Source organism: Musca vetustissima, unplaced genomic scaffold (assembly GCF_032173495.1).
Source record: "Musca vetustissima isolate MV318-11 ecotype Yass unplaced genomic scaffold, APGP_CSIRO_Mvet_v1 utg704, whole genome shotgun sequence".
Classification (NCBI taxonomy): Eukaryota; Metazoa; Arthropoda; class Insecta; order Diptera; family Muscidae; genus Musca; species Musca vetustissima.
The window spans coordinates 1,940,270-1,965,729 of record NW_026876336.1 but is presented as its reverse complement, the minus strand read 5'-3'; the positions used below and the strand labels follow the sequence as shown (position 1 = coordinate 1,965,729).

The window sequence follows — 25,460 nt, the reverse complement described above, 5'->3', positions numbered from 1 at the left end:
CATGCAGCGCAACGAGGAGGCATTGGTGGCCGCTGAACGGTGCAAATCACGGTCTGGCCCTGAAGCGAATAACGCAACACGCAAGACCATGATGACGTGCACCGAACACATATACGACATTGTCAATCGCACAAAGAACAATGTCTTATATTTCAGCATGGCCACCGACGAGCTGTATGCTTGGTTTTTACAACCACAGAAGGGCATTGTGCGCTTCCATGCAGTTAAAATAAGCGAGGAGTCGTTGAAGATATCATCGGAAAAGCTGGCCGAGCACTCAAAGACAGGCGGTGTCAAGGAGAGTCTCTTAGAACGATATATCAATATGGTGCGTGACAACTTAGGGGTGAATTCCGACTCGGTACTGCACGAGGGAGACGGCAGTGGGTGGCGAGCTTCAACGGAGAACTTACTTGATGACTTTAGCAGCGAACGATCTGGATTCCTGCGCATGGTGAACCGAAATCACTTAATGAATTCGTCCAACTACTCCCTTAGCTCGCTATTTAGTCTGGGTTCTGTGGGTGGGTCAGTGGCCAGCCTCCAGGGGTCCACGCGCTCTATAGGTAGTCTTCAGGGCTCCTCGCGCTCGCGTAGGACTCCTTCAGTGTGGCAAGGTCCAAGCTGCCTACACACTCTATTTAACATTCTTATGGCTCCATTTGACGACTTATTGCCCACGGGCGGGGCTGTGTCCAGACAAGGACGAAAGGAATTAATTTTGGTGCTCGACAACGAGCTGTATTTGGTGCCTTTTGCTATTCTGCGCAGTTCGAAAGAGGACGGCGAATATCTATCGGAAAGATGTTCTCTAATAACGGTGCCATCACTGCAATCACTGCGGGTGAAGAGTAAGGCGTTGCGTTCCCGCGAACTAGCTGAGAATTTGAACACCGCCCTCGTAGTCGGTGGTCCACGTATACCGACCACCTTAGTCGAAACATGGGGTTGGTCCGAATCGCCAGCTTCATTGCAGGAAGCTGCAATGGTTGCCGACATGCTGCAAGCCAAAACACTTGCTGGCTGCAATGCCACCAAAGAAGCAGTTATATCCGAACTGCCCACAGCGGAGTGTGTGCACTTTGCGGCCAATCTAAGTTGGAAGTTGAGCGCCGTAGTCTTGAGTCCCGGTGATGTCGTCGACTCACAATCTCAGAAAAGGTTCTACCAGTCGTCGAACGCTGAGATTTCGGCGGGGCAAGACAACGATCCACCAGATCTTTCCGGTGGCAATATGGAGTTGCCACAGTTGTCCGACTTCATACTCTCGTCCTCCGATGTGTTGAACATCAAACTCAACGCAAAATTAGTCGTTTTAAGTTCCTATCATTCAATAGAGCCGATAACCGGGTCAGGAGTGGCAAACTTAGCTGGCAGTTGGCTAGGGGCCGGAGCTGGCGCTGTTCTGATATCACTATGGCCGGTGCCGGAGACTGCTGCCAAAATTTTACTCAGAGCATTTTATTCGGCATTACTGCAAGGGGCCAGAGCCGCAAGGTATGTCCTGTTCAAATATCACCTAGTCCCTACGGTGTTAAGTTCTAGATTTCAAAAATTTATTTTGCATTCTAATATACCTTTCTTTCCTATTTAGAGCACTGGCCGAAGCTATGCAAACGGTTCAGCACACAAAGCACTTCGCCCACCCAGCCAATTGGGCGGGCTTTCTGTTGGTTGGCGGAAATGTACGCCTTTCTAATAAAGTTGCATTAATGGGCCACGCCCTATGTGAACTCATGCGCACTCCGGACAAGTGTCGAGATGCTTTGCGTGTATGTCTTCACCTAGTGGAAAAAAGTCTGCAGCGCATTCATCGGGGACAAAAGAATGCAATGTACACCACACAAAAGAGCATCGAAAACAAGGCCGGACACGTAGCCGGATGGAAGGACCTCCTAATGGCTGTGGGATTCCGCTTTGAACCAGCCGCCAACGGCATACCATCCAGTGTCTTCTTTCCCCAGTCTGACCCCGAAGATCGCTTATCGCAGTGTTCAGCAAGTCTTCAAGCCCTACTAGCCCTAACGCCGTTGACGTTGCAAGCCTTAGCCAAGCTAGTCAGTAGCTCTGATATGGCGGACGACATTATAGCCGTAATACGAAACGTTTTAGCGAAATACCCGCCAAAAGGCAGTCCCGAATCGGAGACGACTATAGAAATTCCTCTTTCGGTGAGATTGTGGCGTGTCGCAGGATGCCACGAACTCCTGGCATCTATGGGCTTCGACTTGACAGAAGTCGGCCAAGATCAAGTCACCCTTCGGACGGGAAAACAGGCCAATCGTAGAATATGTCAATTTGTTTTGCAGGCCCTGTTGGCGCTTTTCGGTAAGTAGTCCTGAGGTGATCCCGTATTTGCCACAACTCACTCGACAACTTTCACTTTCAGATACCCAAGAAGCCCCCAAGAGTTTGGGTCTTGACTCGTCCAGCAGCTGTGAGTCCCTAATTGAAGATACTGTTATCACGGAGGCGGTAACACCCATTGCCACTACAAATCACACGCAATTAACTGCAGCAAGCCATCAACCATTGACGGCAGACACCAGTAAGCAACCTATAAATGTTGGAGTGACCTTGCCTCCGTTGCCCATAAATAGATCGCGCTTGATAAGTACAGGCAGTGGCGCCTTCATATCGTATGTGCGGCGAAGGGGTGAACCCGATGGCGGGAGAACGGACAATGAGTCGATCCCTGTCCCAGGGGCAGCCTGCAGTTCCTCATCTATGTACCCTGCATTGGACTCCAGTCTAAATAACACAACAGACAGTGAGCTATCAGATGGTTATATATCACAAAGCCACATTACGAAGACAAACCATTGTCGTCTGGGATCGTCAACGCTAAGAGGGCCAGTTCGAGTATCAAGACCCGGTGGGGGCGGAGAGAGCGATGCTGCATTCACACCAAGTCCCCCAGTCACCACACAAAACCCCGTGGATTCAAATGTGTCTATGGCTTTGGCCCACCAAACTAGAATTCGTAATTTGTATTCCGGAACGGGAATGGGTTATTTGGGTGATTCGGCCATACCGGAACTGACAGCAGCTCCAAGCACAGCGAACCGCAGACCGGATAGCTCTAGTTCCGCCAGTTCCACCACTGATTGGGAAGGCTCTGGCCACGCTACAGTCTTGAGAAGAGGCGTACATATGCCCCCTCTACCACCGCCCAGGCAAAATATGCCATTAGTTGACAGTTTGAGACCGCTGGCACCTATGGTCCCTGTATATAATAATTTAAATGCCAATTTGCCAACGTCCAACTCAACGGGCAACGTTGCCGACTCGAACAGTAGCGAGTCTGAATTCGAAAGGAGCTTAAAAGGTGGCCAAGTGCCAATGTCGCAGTTCCGACTGAAGCCAAAAATCAAGCTAGGGAGTGCACAAACATCGGTTGCGGCTAGGGTCAGCAAGGAGCATGCCCTATTTATGGACCGACTGAATGTAAGAACGGAACCAAACCCACAGGGGTCGTCGGTAAACCCAATATCATCCACGCATACGACATCTACAAATAACACCGCTGGCAGCCGAAAACCCATCAATTTACCCGATGACGATGACAGTGCACTGGTTTTCAATGCATCCAATATGTACTATCCGCAAGCGGACAGTGATCTGCTGCCGGAGACCAAGAAAGAACACAAACCTAGTAATCACAACGGTTCTACATCTGGCAGCGCTTCGTCTCAAGGTGTCGCTGCAAAAGATGCTACCTCTAAAACAAATCAAAAAACTATTCAGGACTCCATAATGCGCCAAATGAACCGAGAGATGACGCCGACCATTTCGGAAGTCTATCATGAACGCAACTTGGGACTGGGTTTGGCCCCACCGCTCTCCCAGCTATTACTCAGCAAAAACTACGAAGAAGCTGAAACCTGCAAGCCCACACCAGCCAACAGCATTGCCCTGAAAAGTCTGGCCGATGCTGGCAACGACATTGAATTAAGTGGTGGTTGTTCGACATCCTCTGTTAGCACGAGAAACACTAAACACGCAAAGTTGCATCGCCGCCAACAGCGGGCACGGAGACGAATGGTCGGCATGCGGTGAATCGTCCGTAATGAAATCATAATGCGGTAAAAGCGGAGGCTGGAGATTGGTGTTTGGTACATGTTGTTGTTTAGGTTTTTGTAGAAAAGCATACGGGATCTGAAATATAATTGAAGTTGAGGGTTCAATAGTCATGAGTGTTTTTCGTTAATGTATGTGTAGAACTTACTGTTCGAGCCTTTGTCTCGCCTTTGTTGCACATGAATTTGTTTGTTTTTTCTTCACCGCTTCTGTAAATTCATTGGGTTTTTTCTTTAGAATATACACTGATGTCTTGTCACAATCAATATTGTTGTTAGAATTTTCGGTAGGCACGGGAAAATCAACATTCACTGTGGGTATTTGTTCTCTCTGTGGCTTTGTGGATGTAAATTCGTTCTTGTTGCAGCTGCATTCATCGTCCGCAAAAGTAATTTTCAGCCAAAGTAATTGAGTTCTTTAGAATTTGTATGTTGCGCTCATTGGCGCGTATAGTTGTGTTTTTGACATTGGTGTTTGCTTCTTCTTTTTTTGTTGTTGAGAAAATGACGAAATAATCAAGTGGATTCTTAGATCGAAAATGGACTTTTCTCATTTGGCGCGTATAGTTGTGTTTTTTTTGGCGTTGGTGTTTGCTTCTTCTTTTTAGAAAAAATGACAGATAATGAAGTGGATTGTTAGATCGAAAATAGAGTTTTTTGCTATTGACGGCGTCATTGCACCCAACTCTGTACAAAGTGAAATGTTGTACGATCGGCAGTACAATATGTTTGACATTTCGATGTTGGACAATAAATCGCATTGTATGAAAGAAATAAATTGAAATGATGTTTATCATTTTGTGGAATGTGAAATGTTGTACGGTCGGTAGTAGAAAATGTTTGATATTTTGATGTTAGACAATAAATCGCATCGAATCAAAGAAAGAAGTGTGGCCAACGTGAAAATATGTTGGTTCTAGGAATCAAAATGTCATATGGCATTTTTCATTTCTTTTTGTATGAGCATTCTCAAATTTGCCGCGAAGGTGTGTATTCATATTGTTGAAGAATTGGTGTTAAAAATGACAAAGTTCTTTGAAATTGATGGGAGATATCAGCGAGTGAGCCGTCACACATCAGCAAGCCGACGCAACCTTTCACCAAGAGTAATACAACAGAAGCTTTCCCAAGCACACAACACAAGGCGGCAGAAGGGACAGTAGAGCGATGACGCCTTGCAGTAATACAAAGTGTTTTCATACAGCAACCTGGCCAATGGTACGGCGGCGCGGTACACGAGCATTAGAATTTTTGGCACATAGCCAGACGCTCAGAACAGTAAGTCATCAGAAGGCTTTCAATACAGTTAACTATTCATAACATTTACTTATCGCAATCTTTACCATCCATAGGCAAACGTCGTTTTTGAAGAATGCAGTGGCGTTCCATAAATTCACACGGCCGAATGTTACCCCGGCGGAGACAATATATAGTCACGTCTAATCAATTTCCTAAAAAACTTTCATTACATAATGTATTGTTGATTGGTTTTGTTTTGTGTGTGTGCGAGCGAGCGAGCGAGCGTGCGTGTTATAAAATTGAATAACAATCGATTCGGAATTAATGGGTAGGCATGAATGCAATGTGTTTTGATCACACGCTCATCACACGAACGAATAATGCAAATATTTGGATTGGCTCTAAAATGTTTTTGTTGTAAAATAAAACATAAATTGTCATTAATGAAATCATAATGTGTATAGAGTACGCCAGTTGAATACTAATTATGGAATGCAAGAAAAGTGGGAAATGAGTCGAAAGAGTGTTGGTTTGGGTAGGTGTCTCACATATGCACGCAGTGCGTCAATTGTAGCCGAGAGAAGACGACGACGACGACGTGGAAGGAATTAGAAATATAGCAATAAATAGTGAAACTTAACAATATTGTGTAGGTGGATAAATTTTAAAAATTGTATGGAAAAATGCGTCAAGTAGTTGGTGGTTTATTATGCGCAGTGTAGATTCGTCAGGTTGCAAAATACCGAATTTGTCTGGGGTAGGCTAGGCGAAGCTAAAACGACGAATGAAAGACATGTATCGCGATATAGGTGAGTGTACAAAAGTGTGGTCTTTGTGTTTTTTTGTTTTTGGTAGGCATGTATTATAGCATTGTTCGTAATGAAGTATTTTTTGGAAAAAGACATTTCTCTATATATACACCAGAAATTGCGGAACTGTTGTTTATTACACACGCAACAATTAAAGGGTTGAAGCTAAACCTTGACATCGCGGATAGGTGGTGGTTTGTCAAGCAGTGCTATATATCTGGGACGACCAAGAAACAGTTTTCAGCCGAGGAGTAGTAGGAGGATTAGAAAGCCAAGAATATCAAGGAGAGACATGAAGAGGATTACGCTGGTTGTGGTAGTTGCCGTGTTGTTTACGTGCTGCAATGCTGCGGAGAATGTTAGTAAGGATAAAAAAGATGTTGCAGTATTAGAAAATGATTACTCAGAATCTGGCGAGGATAAACTAGAAGCAGGCATAGGTGAAACAGGGTCCAGTAAGAGCAAAGATGTGCACAAGCGTGGAGTTTTTCACTATGGAACGTTGGGATCTCATGCAGCATGGCCCAAGTCTTACGCTGGGCATTATGGGTATGGTGTAGATTTTCCCAGTTCGTTTTCTGTAGGTGCAGTTGGTTCCAGCCATCATATCCATGTTCCAGGATCAATAAAGTATCACAGTGGAATTCAGTACAAAGGTGTTGTTCCATCTAGTGTAGGGGCTGTTAGCACGACTGTTATACCAGCGGTGTCGACGTTGAGTCCAGTTCACACACACCAAGTAGCTGCTGCTGCTGCTGGTAGTGTACCCTACGTCATCAGACCTGGTGGAGCAGTTGTGCAGTCTTATAGCGTAACTTACCCTCATCATAAAAGCATTGTTGGTGTTAAACCGGTTCATAGTTATGGGACTGTTGCACATGCTGCTGGTGCTGCTGTAAATAGCATTCATCAAGCAATTCATCATGTTCCAGCGCAGCCAATACAGCCTGTGGTGCAAGTAAAATACCTAAAAAATGATATATATTCTAATTTGTATGATAATGAGAGTTATATGTAATGATATTATTTTGCAGACATATGTGCAACCAGCAACTGCCGTAGCTCAAGCTGTTCCTTCCGTAGGTGTAGTAGCACAATTTGGTTCTGGTAATTTCGGTCCAGTAGTGACAGAATTTCAGGGAAGTCCTTCGTTTGGAAATTCTGGAACATTTTCTGTAGTTGGTGGAGAGAGTAGAACGCCTGTGGTAGCAGCAGGTGTACCTAATGTGGCAGTTGTCGCAGCACAGGTGCCAGCTGTCCCAAATGTGCCTGTTGTCGCAGCACAGGTGCCAGCTGTCCCAAATGTGCCTGTTGTCGCAGCAGCAGCAGCACCCCAACCTCAACCGCATGGTCCAAATGTTTTTTATCCAGTTAACATTCAGCCACCAATTGCCCAACAGCCACCTACATTCGTTAATGTTCAGCAGGCAGGAATTGGGCAACAGGCACCTACATTCGTTAACTACAATCCGAATGTTGAAGTTGGCACGACGTTTGTGCCTGTTGGTGGAAGACCAAATCAGAGCCAGCCAGATTTCGGAAGCAATGAAGCAGCACCTCAGATTCCCGTTCAAGCAACTGCAGGTGGTCAAGCAGAAGCTGAACTGCCAGCTATTCAGCCAGAGCCTAGCCAAGAAGCATGGAAGCCTGTGTTATATCAGCCTCCAAGCGTACAAAGTGAAGTAAATCGTCCTTCCAACACACTTTTGCCACCTTACGGCAGCACACCGGCACAAGGTAAGTAGATAAAATTGATGGAATGGTAAGGTTAATGATTTTTTGGATTTGTTTACATTTAGGTTATTTGCCGCCAGAATCGACAAGAAATCAAAAGACTCGCCAGGAATATAAGTACAGCAAGAATTTGCTTGAACTGTCTGATGCCGACATTCAGAATATTTTCCAGCAAGCTAGTATAGCTTCTCAAAACGACCACAATCATGCGCACGTACATCCTCATACAATTCACAATTATCACTCGCATTATTAGGTACGTGTTGCGGTTTAATATATATATGCATTTAATTTTAGGTATTGTTTTATGTCTCGTATTGTAAGATTTGAAATATTAATTAAAGGTTTATTTATTTCGGAGAATAAATTGTAAAATTTGCAATAGACTTTACTTTCGTTTAATGGATGCAATGGAAAAGAATGTGGCTGCGATATATTCCATAAGTATCATAATGCTGGGGTAAACAATGTACAGTATACATTTGATAAATAAAATAAAAAGAAATGATAATGTACTACGGAGTTTGCTTTAGAAATGTAATTGAATTCTTTTTTTTTTTTGCATGGGAAATACAATACTTCTTGGGAAAATATTATTAGTACAAAGAAATTTTCTCGTTTATAGCTTACAGTAAATAGTTTGATGTTTTTTTATTTGGGAAAACTATTACGCGTGAGAAATAAAAACATTAAAATTATAGATGTTACTAAAGCTAGAATAAAAAAAATATTACATTGTTTAGATTGATAAATTAAAAGTTATTTGAACTACCGTTTGTCTAACTTTGCTAGAAAGGCAACGCTAGCAATGGTGATCAAAAATGTTTAATTTTATTCTGATGACAAAAGTTTTGCTTATTTTATTTTGTAATGGAGAGCTAAGTTTATGTTTTTGTTCAATGAAAATAAAAATTGCTTAATAATATATTGGGGGTACTAAGATCGTGTTTTGTTGTGTTTTAAACTGTGTTCCTTTTATAAATAACAAGCGCTTCAATAGTTATCCTAAACTAAGTATGCCGTTTTGTCTTTTTAGCGCTCATCGATTGGTTGATTTTTTGTTTGTTCTTTATTTTTGTATAATAATTATTGATGCGAATTTAACGCTTCTGCGAATTCTAAAATATTGTTTAGTCACTACGTATTTTTTTCATTTCTGGTTGTGCTGAATCTTCTAATGATGCTTCATCCGCGCAGTTGAGTGTTCTTTTCTGGCCTAATATTGTGGCAGCAGTAGCGCAGGTTCCACTATGTGGAGTAGTGGAATCAATACCTAAATAAATACAAAGAAGTTTATATTAATAGTAGGCACACAGTCTTATTTAATCTGAGGTAGGGATTATTACCTGTATGATGATTGGTTGTTGGAGATGCATCCTCGTCGTCGCCTTCGGAATCACGCAAACAGTTACTATCACTATTTTCTCCATCCAAGCCAGCAGCAGAAGCTGGAACCATTAATGCGCCGTTTCCGTTTGATGTTGTTGGATTATTAATATCTGCCTCTTTTTGCTGTAGCGAACTGTTTTTCATAGTCGTGACTGCCACTGGTGGTTCCATATTGCTTTCGGAATCGGAAGCCAATGGAGTACGAACGGTAGCTTCATCTCCGTCGTCCGAAGTTGTGGTTACTGTAGTTTGTGTAGTGTTCTCATCAAGAATAGGTTCTTGTGATGAATCATTTGACACAAAATTCGAATCGCCATCCTGAGGTGTGGGGTTAGTATTTTCATTTTCAGATTCAGTAGCAATATTGGTTGATTCGACACGACCTGTAAAAAAGTTGTAATATAAATTAATAGTTATACTTTTCCATTTGATATTATACGGTGGATGAACTATAATATATATTTTTGTGGTATATATTAACCTGCACTGTCTTCGTCAGCATCGTTTGTATCTTCACTTCCAGCATTTTGTACATTGTCATTTTCTGAACTACCGTTGCTTTTTTTCGAAGCTGCACATCCTCCGCCTTTTCCACTGGGCATTTCGTCCAATAATTCTGGACTCAAATCATTAGCGACATAATGAGCCCACAATGCTAACTCGACCCTATGTGGTGACCAAACTGGCTTATCACCACCAGCCTGTGCGTTCAGACGAGTGACAGTCGATTGTATATGCTGAACAAAATTGAGATACTCCTTTGTTGTATAGTCGATACCTTCAATTTCTGGAATGGCCATAAGACACTCGTCTGCCATAAATGGGGCAGAATCGGGACATGCAGCAGCTAATAATGCCGAAGCCATAGTTGTACCGACGCCTTTTAAATTTGACAACGCCGTAATAGCCTGCTCTAAATTAGGCAGTTTGCGAAAAGCCTTTTTTGTCTCTTGTACAACAGCTCGAGGTGTATTTACTTTAACCAAATAGTTCAGCTGAGGATAAAATTTTCCACGTGCTTGTTTCCACTTCATCGTCTGGACTAATTCATCATAAACCATATGTGCATCCTTCCCTCGCTCTTTTATAAGTTTGGGCAAAACATTTTGATACCATTCATCCAGTCGAATTAATTCCTGAGGTTTTTTATTTCGCTTTTCTGCTTTTAATTTTAACACTTCTGGATACAATTTGTAGCAATAGTCAAATTGCTCTGTTGTGCCATTTTCGAAGAAGGAAGCCGTATCTTTACCGGTATTAGCCATGTTTATTACTGTTTCACTGCTGTAAATTGTTTAAATGGGCGACGCAAAATATTGTGATGGGCAGCAAAAATATGTAACGCCAGAAGGACACCAACTCGAAATAAAGCAAATCGAAAAATAAAAGGCAATGCACAATAAAACAAACGACGAATACGAAAATGACAGATGGCTTTTCAAACGAAGATATAAACTACATTCGTTTGTTGTTGCTTCTATTTAATGGCGGCTCGTAGTTTGTGTAGAGAAGACAAGCAAAAGAAAAATCAAGCTACCAGCTTAAAATGTTGAGCTCTCTTGGATGTTAATGTGGTCGATGATAAATGCTTCTTTTTCTGCCTGCTGCTTTAGTACAATTTGGTGGCGTTGATGGTGGTGGTTGCTTGTCTGTATATCACAGAATAACTCACACAAACATATACGCTTTGTATTTTAGTGGCAGCTGCGATGTTTGTGCGGCACTTCTGACGACTTTTTCTCTGGTATATGTGTTCGTTTAAAATGTTTCTGTGTATGCTGTGGTGGTGGTATCGCTGATAATGACAACTGTGAAGGTCTCAAACTACAAATCCTTTCCAGGAGCTAATATTTATTTGCTTTTATCCAAACACGTATACACCAAAAAGGTTCCTCTGATTTTTGTTTTTCTTTAGAAATGGTCAAAGGCACCGAAAAAAATCTCCCCTTCTGCGTGACAATCTAAACCAATAATGAAAAATGCTTATTAAAGTAGGGATCGGCAAATCAAGTATCGATTTTTGCAAATAAAATAACGATATGTTGAAATCGAATACTACCTCGATTTTTTCTTTACACAATTAAATGCTCTTTTATAATTCAAGCACATAAAAACAGTGTTGTTAACTCAATGAAATCATAGTCTACCATTGTTGTTTTGTCGCCGTCAATTATGTATCTTGACGCGCGCACCGCTTTTAAAAAAGGTAGTACATTTTATGTGACCAAACATCGATTATTTGATGAGGCGACTATTGAAAGTCTATGAGTGATGATGAAATGAAACACTACAATCTTTGATACATTACATTTGTATATTTGTAGCATACATTCTTTACAAATTCAATTTCATATAGTTTTCTTAAAAGACGCCAGTTTGCTGACACGAATAGTTAGTTCTTTCCATGTAATGTCGTAATTCGGTTTTAGAAACCTGTGAATATTTAGAAAATATATATAGATGACTTTATAAGAAGAGCGCAAATAATTATACACTTTCAATTCAAAAAATTTATAAACTTTTCCATATGCTTAAACTAAATACTTGCATATGCATGTAGGTTTAACCAGTGATTATTTACATTATGCTAAAGAATATAAAAACATACATATATATTTAACATATTCGTTCCTATCACGTTTGTCGATTATCAGGTATTTCCATAAAACGGTCTAATATTTGCAAATTATTACCATTGACGGTATTTTGTATATCTGTTCTAACACATTGTAGACAAAATATATACTTAATACTGCAAATTTTTGAGTCCGACAACGCATGGTCTATTGTCGAATTTCGACTACCACAAAATCGTGATAAGAGGGATTACATAAAAGTAGAAAATAGTTAAATATATCTATAAAAATGCAGTATTCAGCAGATATGTTAGATTCAATAACAAACATAACATCTTGCCGTTATTAAAAATAAAGAACAATCGGACAGAAAATGTAATGACTATTGCTTCTGCTTAAATATCTCCATTTCATTTTACTTGGAACACTAGAAAGGAGTGAAACCTAGCATTAATTCGATATTTGTTCAGTGATTGTCAATAATCAAACGGTCTATCTATCCATCATTACATTTTTTGCACATTTATCCATGCATTATTGTATATTCTAGGGAAAAGTTGTCAGTTTTCAATCAAATCGGAATAGATTAATAATTTAAAATATAAACATACGATCACGCCGAGTAATAATGTCATAAGAAACCGAAAGAAGTGTTAGTTATTAAAACATAGCCAATCAATTCATATTTATTTATGAAAACATATATCCGAACACGGTCGAAAAATAACATCGTATGATCGGTTTTCGTACTGCAAGAGTCTATAGTTTTTTGCTATTTTTTGATATTACTAAGGAAAAACTATTATCATAGTAAAAAATTTACATTCTTGCAAGTTCTGGAATAGACATATAAAAAACCAGAAAGGCGTGTTAGTTACTACAATACAACGCATCACACAACATTTTACGCTTCCTTTTGCTTTACATATTAGAGGGTTAAAGAATTGTTAAAGACAAGGGGAGTTTGATGGTTATTTAATTTACTTAAATAAAACTCAAGTACAACATAATAGTTATTAATGCATATCTAAATCTTCCAGTCGTACTGGTTGTGTGTATGGTATTATAGATTTCCTTTCGGTGTCCCTTGAGAGAGCTTTTCGCATATCTATAAATAGAATAATTCACATTTAAGTAGGTAAACAATATAGAAAAACATTCTCATATAAATAACAAAGTTTGCACGTCTTTTGAACAATTTGGAATATATTCAAAAGCAAAAACACATACCATAAGCATCTTCATCCTGATCTCCGGAATAATAATCCAATATAGTTCGATAAACAATATATCCCAAGTTCGTGTACATGTTTATCGCTATCTTATTACTTTTCCGCACAAATAAATCAACAAAGTAGGCCCGTTTCCTAAAAGAGAATCACAAAATTGTATTTGTACGACGTTGGTATAAGCACTTACTTTTCCGATATATCTTCCAAAAAATGCATTAACAAAGCAGCCAATCCTAATCTACGGTAGTCAGGTGAAACTGTTAATGCAGTAACATGTCCATGCCAGTTTTCCATATGACCCTCAACTTTGCCCATTACTAAAACAACAGCATTTATAGATATTATTCAAACAAACATGTGTGTTATGCTTACTATATCCCATAATCTGTCCGCTTGGGGATTCCGCAAGTTGAAAGAACTCTGGCCAGCGGGCAAGATATTGAGTATAGAATGATAGACCGTAAGTCTCAGTCAAGGGGTCAAAATTACTATAATCCGAAGAAGAATAACATGGCATAATGTTAATGACATAAATTTGTTTCAATTATTGTAATATTACTTACACATTATTAAATTTAAATAAATCGTCACATGTAAAAGGCCTTAAAGTTGTCATTTTGTATGGAAAATAAAAATAAACAAGCTAATGTTATGTGTTCAGCAACCGAAAACGAAGACGAGCCTCTCACTTTAATTTTAACGCCGTGCAATGTTCTCCTGGGGACCTATAAGAGCTGACAAACAATCGATGGCCACAATACTATTTTTGTGTCTGTATCCATCGATAGTTAAACAGACGATAACATTGCATGCCTTCCACTGCTTTTCAGGTCGTACAAATAGTGGATGAGCGACATTTTAAAATGGATCTCATCGATTAAATTTTAATAAAGCAATGGTTAATAAATGTGGCCATGAGGTATTCCTATTTTGCAAACATTCATCGACTAGATTTGTCGATTCATAAAAAGGTCCAATCGAACGACCGTTTTTCCCAAAGGTTGACAAATCGACAGTTACAATCGATGATAATACCGCCGATGATTTCTTTAGACAGGCTGTGGACTTTATTTACGCGTCATAAAAAGAAGTGTATTTTCTTTTTGTTGAAAATTTGTTTTCTTAAAGATAATTGCAAAGAAATAACAACAAACGTATAACTGGTCAGTTAGGATCCGACAGAGGAGTTCAAAAGAAATCAATAACACACAATTGAAGAAACTCTTTAAAGCATTAATGAAAGTGGGACACAGCTGCACCAATACCAAAAAGGGAATGCCAGAATGAGGAAAACGTGAAAAAGGAGAAAATCTGTTGAACAAATATATTCGGTTCGTCAATTATGGTGTTAATTGAGTTCGCTGGAACACAATAAAATATATTGTTTTATAATTATTAAAAATTCATTAAGTGTCATTCTCCCAAAGCAATTCAATGTCCGCGTTTGGATGTTTGTGCATTTTCGTTCGTGTTTAATTGTTCGTCGTTTTCGCCGTCGTATTGTTGCTACATAATTTACATGTATGTTAAACGGGTTTTGGTATACCGCCAGTGAAAAGTTAAAGGATTATTCACAATGCATAATATAACAAATTAATGGAAAACGGACGCTTCATACAAAAGTTATTCCTGTAAAAGTTAAACAAATTTATGTCATGAGAATGAAGCAGTACAAACAGAACGCCACATTTCTCCGCCTTTCGTAGACGATATTGCCAGACTTAATAAAAATTGATGTATATTTTTGATTTACCACTACAATTTCGTACGAAACGATAAATTAAACAGAGATATAACTAAGGGCTACAACAGTTTCCTATTCTAATGGGCATGCATTTTACAGATTTAATTAAACAAAGATTATTTAGTTTGTTAAGTATTTGACGCAAAATCAATTCAGATATGTCCACCAAATGAAATTCTTGGCGTTTTGAGAAATGTTTCTCTGAAGTTGCCATCACTGTTTACGCTTGTTTTACTGTGCCGCGTTTATGGCTTTGTAAGAACTGTAAATTTGCTTGGGTTTGTGTGTGTTTTCGTTTAGCCACAGCTCTACATTTTCTTTGTATTCATACGTTTGGATCGTTGGCATGTCGTAGACATAAGTGTATCGAATGACTTTTTTTCTCGTGTGTAAAAGTTGCTCGTTTTGTTAAATTTTTATGGCGGAGCTATTTGTTGCTGTTGTCGATGCACATCTGAAGGTTGTGCAAAGATTTGCAATCGATATATTTTTCGTAATATAAGAAATGCACTTGTCCGATAGACCGTAAGATTGTCTTCCCTTAGGCCTGCTTATAGTGAATGGATAGATGTTAAATCGCAATTATTGTTGATAAAAGTACACGATAGTTTTATCCAAAAACAACAAAATAACTACTACTACTATTAGTGTTGTCTCGTGTGTTTAATGGATATTCGCTTTTCATCGTAACATTTCGTCTTGTTCGTCGTTTGATGTTTTGTTCTCTATGTGCTTATTCATTTCTTCCTTTGCCTTTCGACCATATTTTATTTAATGCACGAACAAATCATTTTCGCATCGAATGAATGTGGTATGAGTAAAATGTAATTGTGTTTGTGTTTTCAGACAATCTCAAATATGTATATGAAGTATGTTTTTGTACAATGGGATTTCGCAAATGTTTGCTCCAGGTCGTGTGGCTTTAAATGTGTGAAGATGTTTGCCTATGCTAGTGTTGTCTGGTTAACCCAGAACCCATGTGCGTATTAATGGGGTTTTTGTTGAAACATTTTAAACTTTTACTTTTTGTTAAGATATTGGGTATTATTGCAGGGGCGGCGGACACATTAATGAACGTTGTAATTATTGGGTATATCTATCTACAAGTGTATTTTACATCTAATACAAAAAGGTGGGAACTGTTGGTCGCAGTCTGCGTTCTTTTGTAAAAAATATATATCGTTAGCTAATATCGGGAATTTTTATGGTAATACATATATAAAGCGCGTCATTATATCTAAATACACATAAGTCATATAAACACTTTGGGAAGATCAATGATAATGTTTTCTTCCATCCACAATAGTAGGAAAGTTTCTAATAAGGAGCGATATTAAAGTTTGTCATAGGTTTCGGGGGTAATTGAGGTACATATATGCAATATTCTGTCCTAATACCGATAATAATCATGTGGCTTATTGAATTTTACTTCAAATATTAGAACTTTTGGTGGGAGTCTGCATTATTTTCTATACACAAAAATATGTCACTAGCTAATATTATGAATTTTTAAATGTGGTTATAGGTTTTGGGGACAATTAAGTGACATACAATACTTATTCTAATAGCCGTAATAATCATGTTGCCTATCGAAAAATAATATTTCCAAATCTATAATATATTTTGCAGTGACTGTGTCCCAAAAATTGTAATCTTGAAGTAAACGGAACTGTTTTAAAGCATTGTTTTAGTTTAAAAGCCGATAGCAAGAAATGTTGGACTGGATTTTACACATGCTTACATAAATGTCAATAGGTGAGACTGGTTGAAATTATAAAAAAATTACTCTGTTCTATAACTAAATATATTAATATATTTTTGCAGGTTGAAATGTTATGATTGCGGGGCAGATATTAACGTTTTTCGTAACTAAAGAATTAATCACATTTGGATTAACAAAATAAAAATATCAGATCCCGGAAATATCAAGGGATACGTATACTAAAAATCAGCAAATTTACTCACACTTGAGCAATGAGTGTAACAAATCGCAGAAAATCGACAGATTCAGAATCAAATTCAACTGCTCATACAACAAACAACGATCAACGTCATCAGCCATTACTATCATATATAAGTTGCAGACAAGCTGCCACGGTATCCAAAAGAAATAATCGGTCGCGAATTGAAGACGACCAAGAACAGTTAGTTTCTTCAACATCAACGGATATTTTATTACCTTTGCAGGCTGAAGGTGAAGGAGAAGAAGTATCCATTGATTTGGAAACGGTTGTTACATCTTCAGCACGCATTAGCAGTAGCACAAATACTTATGGTATTATAGCCGATTCACTAGAAGAATCAAATTTGCCATCAACATCTGGCTATGCAAGGGCAGAAACTGAGTTGGCATCTGCAAATAGTCCTAATGCTAATAATAATAATCGAACAGTGAGACCTATATCTAATGAAATGGGGACCAAAGACAACAGTGAAAAGGTCATTGACGAGACTGGTATGCGATTTTCTAATAGCGGTAGCGAATGTGATGTTAGCTTAAATGACCGTAACGATCAATCCACTTCCGCGAACAATAACGTTTTGGGTACCCTAACACATATTGACAAAAATAAAATAAAACTTAAACTGCCGAAATTGACAGCTAGCGAATCTCACGATATTCCATCGAATGAAGATTGTAGGAAAGTTGAACCTCTCAAAATAAATCTGCTAAATGCACAGCATCACAGTACTAATAATGTTCATCACACACCCAAAATAACTATAAAACCAATACTGAAGGAACATGCTCCTGAAGTTCTAGTATCCTCGGAAGAATGTTCTTCATCCGCCGAGGATGAAATTGTTTCCACACTGAATATCAGTGATCCTCACATTTTGCCGAAATTAACAATTCGATCTAAGAATGAGGACAATGGATCTTCACATACAACTGTGGTTCCAAAACTTACCATTAAAATCAATGATACCAGCTCTGTCGAATCACAGAATTCCACTTCGGCTGCTAATACACCACCCCTACCAAAGTTAACTATTAAGACAGGACAAGACGGCCACACTGAATCTATTATATCGAATATTTCGCCTGCCTCCTCAACGACGTCGGCATCTTCGTCATTGGGATCTTCGGCTCTAACCTTACCAGCAATTCCTAGCTCCCCTGTTGTAACGGCATCATTACCTTTACCAAAATTGACAATTAAACCTCTGCAAAAAGCGAATGAACAACCGTCAATACCTAAGTTTTGTATAAAGACTAATATATTGTCCACGGATAACTCGGAAGATCCCGCGCAATCTAAAATACCAAAATTGACTATTAAAACTGGTCAGGAGCATGCAGTTATTATTACACAACGAAATGATCATATGAACGCAGCAGGAATACCTAAGCTGACAATAAAAACAAAATCATTGGAAATTCCAGATGATACATGTACAGAAGATAGCAATGTTGTAATGGAAAAAATTCCCAAACTTACAATAAAGACCAATGCGGTAAATGAGATCTCGACAAAGTCCAGTAAAACAAAAATCGCTCCGGAAGCAGTAGCTGATAATATTAATTTGCAATCACCGAAGCAACAGGCCGTGCCCAAAATAACTATTAGCAGACAATCCCTTCAAATGGATAATCAATCCGACATAAGGGAGGGTGTGACGAAAATGACAATTAAAACATCTAATCAATCGGACTTTTCGATAAAAAGTCAATTGAATCGGCCGCCTTCCACAGAAGAAAGTGGCATAAGCGACGATACAGAACAAGACTTTTATGAGGCGATTCACAATAAAACAGTACCGAAACTTACGATAAAAAATTTGGGCTCTCCTCAGCTTAAAATAGTGGCAGATTCACATCCAGATGTAAACAAAAAGTTTAACTCTTCAATTGCTTCCGTTGATGTAGATGAATTCACCGATCTGTTAAATGTGGAAAATGTCGGGGAAGAGTCCAGTAACTCCCAAGAGTTTTGTGGATTTAATGATCACTCTGTAAATGACCGTCCTGTAAACGCTACCACAAATAAAGAAAAGGTTAACATACACCGTAATTCTGATGATATGGACATTGATGAAAGTCTAAAAATGCAGCATGAACCGCAAATTTTTCAAAATAATTCTCAAATGAAAGATCATGCATCGTCTTTCATTCAAGAAGCGGAGATCAATGGAAAGTTGGTTTCTAAGGAATGTTTTAAGTCTGAACGTATTATCGATACTGTTGATTTGACATCGTCGGCCGGAAGTTCTCCCGCGCAACTTAATCGATTTGACTACAACGATGATGAAGATGGAAGAAAATCGAATGACGCGTGCAATGAATTAGTGCCTACAACGAGTATATTGATGGAACGATTGCAGAGGGAAACATCAGTAATAAAGAAAGTTATTATTCAAAGCAACCCTATGGAGAATGCCTCACAGCCACCAACATCAAATGTTCTCAGCAATTCACCAAATTCACAAACATATCCTCAATTGGCGGAACGCTTAATTACTAATGGATCTAATGTAGACACGTTAGGCACTAGTCGTGTACAAACAAAAAGCAATAACGTTGAGAATATTATTGATTCGATAGAAATTCTTGATTCACCTGAAGGTAGCTCTCAAAATTCGTCCGATGCCCTATTTGAGAATACCTGTGTCTCTAATACTAATACTGACATTCAGAACGGGTTGCACTATTCAAAAGAGGCTCACCTACTTGCCATTAATAACAACAACATAAACTTGAAAAGACATGCATCTGTCGACCGTGACGAAGTAAATCAATTTAATTCGAATGAAGGTAGCGGGGTAAAAGGATTACCATCAAAATTACGAAAACTACAAAATGACAATTCCAGCCCAAATAAAATATTGAATGAAGATAGTTTGACCCAAACAGAATGTTTTCACGAATATGAAGGAGATATTTCCTTGTCGAATTCAGAAGTTAATACAACAAATGCAGCTATTATACAGACTGGAGTTCCAGTTCATCAACGATCGCGTAAGCAAAAGCACGAACATTTGCTGCCCGTTCCAGCAGATGAAGTGGCCAATACTATTCAAACAAATTCTGTTGATAGCGTAGAATGCCAAAATGACGACAGTAGTTCAAGCAACAGCAAAACGCCAGCTATCAAGAAAAGAGGTCGACCAAAAAAATCGGATGCAGCTGCAATGCCACCAAAAACCAAAGATGAAACAAATGCGAAACCTGCAGCGAATTCGGTTGACAATAAATCGCGTAGAGTTCAATTATTACGAAAGCGTTTAGCGATAGATATGGTTGATATCGACAATCCCTTGGCAGACGCTTCAGAAAAGAACGATCTTCAAGACACTCAGCTTATAAGTGAATATCAAAATAGCGCCGATACTTCAAAGAGGGAAAGAAGCTTACGTATTCCTTTGAGAAATTCAAGAAGAAGCAATACACCGAATGCTCTTCACACAGAGTCGGGAAATGGAACCAGTAAATTAATGTCTTCATTGGAGGACAAAAAAACAGCAAATGATATGGACTCCGAGAGTACATTTAATCACTTTGTAGAGTCAAATTCTTCAGTGTCATCTGTTAGTTCAAACGCTTCAGCTACGGTTACCATAAATACAACCACCATAGCCAATAGCGGCTGCACCTTAATGCCTTCACAAATCGACTTGACAATTTCATCTTCCTCATCAAGTAGTAGTAATGGTAGCACTACGAACACAATAACAACAGTCGAGGCAACTTCCATGCTTCCACCCACAACTATATTGTCTTCAGATCCTCTGCCAGACGTCGTATTCAAACCTAGTGATTTTTCATCAATGATGACATCCCAACATTTGCAGGAATCGTCATTTTCGATAAGCACCCAATCGAAATTCGATGACTCACAAAATGAAGAAATACAAGGCGAAATCAGTGGTGCAGATTATTCAGAAGGTAAGTGTATTTATCTATAAACTATTTAAAATCGATTAAATTACAATTTACCCACACATATATACAGACGATTCCACAAGTTCATCTACTACGTTAAACAGAGGTAGAGGTCGTATTCGGGGTGTACGTGGCGGGCGTACACCCGGGCGTGGTAATCGTACACATAACATGGGTCGAGGAGCAACTCCAACCTCAAAATCAATAGCTTTAAGTAGGCCGCGATGTGTTGGTGCTCTTAAGCACACTCCGGACCCAGAAAGGATAAAAGGATTATATAGCCCGGTAAGTCTTGAAAGTATTATATAGAATTTTCAGTTTATACGAATGCTAAATTAATAGGCACCCCAAGTATTTGAAGAAGATACACGAATGAGCGCTGACTTAACACAGACAAGCATCCCGCAGCAAGGTTCGCCTCTGCAAACAAGGTAATATTTACTTTAAAAATTACAAGATATATATGTGTATTATTTATATGAAATATATATTTATATTTTAGTCAACCGGATTTTTGTTCAAACGAAGAATCCCAATCCTCTGTGATAAGTAATACCAGCATTTTGGATTCCAATATTACCTTTTCGTCGCAAAGTGCCACTTCTGCCAGAAAACCCATGAAAAAGAAGAAAATGGAAGTGTGTGTAGCCGAAGAGTAAGTAAACAAATATTAGAATTTTATAAATGAACGACAGAAGATCAAACGAAAACTATCACATGGTGGTTTCCAATACCTCAGATTAGCGTAAGTTTACCCCCCTATACTTTTTTTTAAATTTTGTTTTAGTACGGAGTTTACGGTTGCTTCTATAGCGGAATATGATTGGCCTCCACCAAAAGGTTGCTGTCCTTCTAAAAATCGAGATACGTTTATGATTCAAGAACAAGTTGCAATGTATTTGGGTATTAAAAGTTTTAAGCGGAAATATCCCGAATTACCTCGACGTCAAATAGATATGGAGGAACGAAATTGGTTGCAAGAGAAAGGCCTGGTATCTGAGAAAATGTGCGATTTGGGAATAACTGCTGTGTGGGCTTCCGATATATTGGATATTATGTACACCGATTTCTACGATAAATACGAAGAATACAAGGATTTCGTGAGACAAAAACATTTGCGAGAAATAGAAGCTAAGCAAAAATCGTTGGGCTTAAATGTAGCTGGAAGGGGTTTACAAGCACGAGAGAGAGCATTGTTATCTACCAGCAAATGGAATTCATATTTCAATAGGACGTATGTACCTTAGTGAAACATGTTGTCGCACATTTCTAATAATATGTTGTTTCAGTCGCAAAGATGAGCGTTTGTCATTCCTCGATTTACAAACATTAGTGGTTAATAAACCCTCCCCACGTACCGCTCCGTTATCTACCCTAATCAACCGTCCGGTGGCTGACGCTGTTGCTCTAGCTGCCAAAGAAGAGAACATTGCTGAGCCGCCTACTCTTCTGCAACCTCGTGTGTGTGAACCTCAAAGGCCGAGAGATTCGTATTACCCGCTGTCTCTGGTTCCGGGCCAATTTTGTGAGAAGTTCTACAACTATTCTGCACTGGAATTGCGGTATGTCTCCTTAAAGTGAAAACGTTAAAAATTAATTTTTGAGTTTTAATTTCTACATATCCCTATACAGACATGTACCCCTAAACACTATTATGGAACTTCCATTCAATTTGTGGCAACATAATGAGCAGGAAAATAACAGCTCCGATACGGATTCTGCTACTGAAAGTGTTGATAATAAGGTTGAGCTGGAAGTTTCGAGCACAACCACAACAAAACGACAAAGCAAACGTTGTGCTCGCCTAAGTCGTCCCTTTGAAAGCAATAGTTGTGATGAGTTCAAAATACCACCTGTACCAGGCGCGTCGACATCAGCGAGAAACTCGATATGTTTATCTTCTTCTGATGAATCTTCGTCCGAAAGTGTAAGTTTAACATTTAGACTAGGCTTTGTTAGATGAAATTAACTAACTAAAATTGTTTCATGTCGGCAGGATTCAGATTCTTCTTCATCATCATCATCGTCCTCTGAAGAATTCTCGGAAGACGAGGATTCTCCTACCACATGTGCTGTTTGTCTTCGCCCGCATAATCGGAATATGAATGACATACCGGAATTGTTTGTGAATTGCTATACATGCAGGCGAAAAGGTATGTATATAAGCAAACGCAATTTTATAAATATATAGATATGTACATATACAATTAAAATTAGAATGTCTAATATATGAAATATTTGTTTTTCAGTTCACCCCAGCTGTATTGAAATGCCTCGGAGAATGGTTCTACGCGTCCGTAATTACAATTGGCAATGCGCTGATTGCAAGTGCTGTATCAAATGCAAGCAAAAACAGGACGAAAATAAAATGTTATATTGTGAACAATGTGATCGCGGTTTTCATATATATTGTCTTGGAATAAAGTCAGTGCCTGATGGTAAGGAGACTCTCCCATATTTTAAAGTACTACTGAAAAGTACTTTTACCCTTTTTAGTATAAACATTCAAACATTTTTTCTCATTTTGTTATATGTAGTTCGTGGTATAAGCATAAATGTATATGAAATCGATATATGTGGGGACATAATTCCAATATCCCTTTAATAGTTTTGCACAATATTTTAATTTATAAATTCAATTTATGTTTGTTTACTATGCCCTGTCTTTCGGCCTTCAGGCTTTTAACTACATTCCATTATTAAAGAACAAACTTCAATTCTAAATATAGCAGCTTTAATATAACAGGAAAATGATATTGGACTACACAATATCCCTTCACAGTACAGAAGGTAGTTGATGAATGTTTATCACACATTTAATTTATTGTAATCGGACCAAATAATACAAAAGCTACGTTGTATATACTATACGTACAGAATTGCTCTAACTCTCAAAGAACAATTATTTCCAAATATAATTTAATATATACATTTGTCCAAATCTCTTTAATTGCTCTAATAATGCACTAAGGTAACACCAAAGAAAATTTCTAGGAATTTCAGGAGACTGGTTAAAACTACATATTTATGTATAAGAAAACGCTACTTGAATAAATTTCATTATTAATACATGTTTCCCATTTTCTAGGCCGCTGGAGTTGCAATCGTTGCAGTATTTGTATGCGATGTGGGTCTAATACACCGGAAGGTATACCATCCTATCATCATATAATTAATTCCCCCAACGGAGAACAAAGTAAACAAAACCGGCATAAAAGGGTGAAGTGGGTCAATGAATATCGTATGGATCCTGTTACAAAAGTTAAAGAACATACCTCTATGCTATGTGTTCCGTGTGCAAAAATGAAATCTGCCAAGAGAAATCAAGCGTCGCTTCACAACCCTAGTTCGAATGAAGTCGTCACCTCTCCAGGTGCATATAGTGATTCATCTAGTTCACCTGGTGTTGTATCTCTAGCAACAACAACATTGCCCACGGATTCAGCGTACACTGAAAACACAAAAGAAGACACTGCACACAACACAGGCCCTAGCGGGAAACTAGGTGAGGAGTCCTCTCGTTCGGAGAAAAATGATTGTGGCATGCTTCTGGCAAACTCTAAAAATGCCCCACCGCCTGTAGTTGCCTGAGTGGGGGTTATACGGTGGCACTTCCCAAAACTGCAGCCACCAAATCTATCACATTGTTCTTCAACGAATTTATAGCTGATTAGCTCTAATAATAAAAAGTATGAAGAGCGGAATTTAGGCAACAGAATATAGTTTTTACTTTAATATATTTATGTATTTTTTATTTTATGCAAATTAAAAATGGAAAAGTGCATTTATAAACATTACCGATTGGTTTGTTTTGTGGAAAGAAAGTATATATGTATGTTCAGAACACATTTTGACTGATCTGTACGAATAGTTTTCCTGATCCCCATTATTGTAAATTAAGTCACACAAATTAAGTTTAATAAAATATAATAGTTCTTTCTAACATACCAAGTTGTCATTTAAATGTATTTTGTATAGATAATTTAGATGTATATCATTATTTTCTAAAATGAATACATTACGACGTTTGGGATCTGCAAAAATAGAGTCAATTATTTTTGAAACTCCACCTTTTTCACTAGTTATTGAAAATATTTCAATTGCAATTCGATAGTTTCATTTGCAGCTCATAACAATTAAGTTACAATTCAAGAATTCCATTGATAATTCACAACACTTCAGCTGTAATTCGATAGTTGTATTTGTAATTCATTTACATTAGAACCTTTTACCGGGTTAACCTACTCTATGAGGATTTATTTGAAATGTATACAATGGAATTGAAAGTATATACAGTATGTATGTTCAGAACACATTTTTTATTTTATGCAAATTAAAAATGGAAAAGTGCATTTATAAACATTACCGATTGGTTTGTTTTGTGGAAAGAAAGTATATATGTATGTTCAGAACACATTTTGACTGACCTGTACGAATAGTTTTCCTGATCCTCATTATTGTAAATTAAGTCACACGAATTAAATTTAATTCGTATATCATTATTTTCTAAAATGAATACATTACGACGGTTGGGATCTGCAAAACTAGAGTCAATTATTTTTGAAACTCCACCTTTTTCACTAGTTATTGAAAATATTTCAATTGCAGTTCGAGAGTTTCATTTGCAGCTCACAACAATTAGGTTGCAATTCAAGAATTCCATTGATAATTCACAACATTTCAGCTGTAATTCGATAGTTGTATTTGTAATTCATTTACATTAGAATTTTTATCTGTCGCTGTTGTCTCATGTAAAATATAGACAAAGTTATCG

At 38.3% G+C, this 25,460-nt stretch overlaps 5 protein-coding genes across 5 annotated transcripts; 3 read left to right on the top strand and 2 right to left on the bottom strand.

Annotated features, from left to right (window-relative positions):
• The first annotated feature begins 1 nt into the window (after position 1).
• On the top strand, positions 2 to 4,059 carry LOC133320919 (tetratricopeptide repeat protein 28-like). The gene is made up of 4 exons (XM_061530029.1): positions 2 to 1,497; positions 1,595 to 2,328; positions 2,390 to 3,655; positions 3,713 to 4,059. Exons 1-4 carry the CDS (start codon positions 2 to 4, stop codon positions 4,057 to 4,059), a joined length of 3,843 nt encoding a protein of 1,280 aa, XP_061386013.1.
• A 2,360-nt stretch (positions 4,060 to 6,419) lies between these two features.
• Positions 6,420 to 7,879, top strand: LOC133320918 (calphotin-like). The gene is made up of 2 exons (XM_061530027.1): positions 6,420 to 7,085; positions 7,162 to 7,879. The coding sequence occupies exons 1-2, from the start codon at positions 6,420 to 6,422 to the stop codon at positions 7,870 to 7,872; spliced, it is 1,377 nt and encodes a 458-aa protein (XP_061386011.1). The 3' UTR covers positions 7,873 to 7,879.
• Positions 7,880 to 9,154: 1,275 nt separating this feature from the next.
• Positions 9,155 to 12,008, bottom strand: LOC133320916 (uncharacterized). The gene is made up of 3 exons (XM_061530025.1): positions 12,004 to 12,008; positions 9,732 to 10,534; positions 9,155 to 9,633 (listed from the first exon to the last, which is right to left on the bottom strand). Exons 2-3 carry the CDS (start codon positions 10,513 to 10,515, stop codon positions 9,155 to 9,157), a joined length of 1,263 nt encoding a protein of 420 aa, XP_061386009.1. The 5' UTR covers positions 10,516 to 10,534; positions 12,004 to 12,008.
• Positions 12,009 to 12,815: 807 nt separating this feature from the next.
• Positions 12,816 to 13,373, bottom strand: LOC133320914 (N-alpha-acetyltransferase 20). The gene is made up of 3 exons (XM_061530024.1): positions 13,246 to 13,373; positions 13,057 to 13,193; positions 12,816 to 12,934 (listed from the first exon to the last, which is right to left on the bottom strand). The coding sequence occupies exons 1-3, from the start codon at positions 13,371 to 13,373 to the stop codon at positions 12,843 to 12,845; spliced, it is 357 nt and encodes a 118-aa protein (XP_061386008.1). The 3' UTR covers positions 12,816 to 12,842.
• A 3,403-nt stretch (positions 13,374 to 16,776) lies between these two features.
• Positions 16,777 to 24,277, top strand: LOC133320913 (supporter of activation of yellow protein). The gene is made up of 10 exons (XM_061530023.1): positions 16,777 to 20,689; positions 20,757 to 20,971; positions 21,029 to 21,117; positions 21,189 to 21,341; positions 21,474 to 21,920; positions 21,976 to 22,248; positions 22,319 to 22,613; positions 22,683 to 22,839; positions 22,936 to 23,124; positions 23,775 to 24,277. The coding sequence occupies exons 1-10, from the start codon at positions 16,777 to 16,779 to the stop codon at positions 24,275 to 24,277; spliced, it is 6,234 nt and encodes a 2,077-aa protein (XP_061386007.1).
• The last annotated feature ends 1,183 nt before the right edge of the window (positions 24,278 to 25,460 follow it).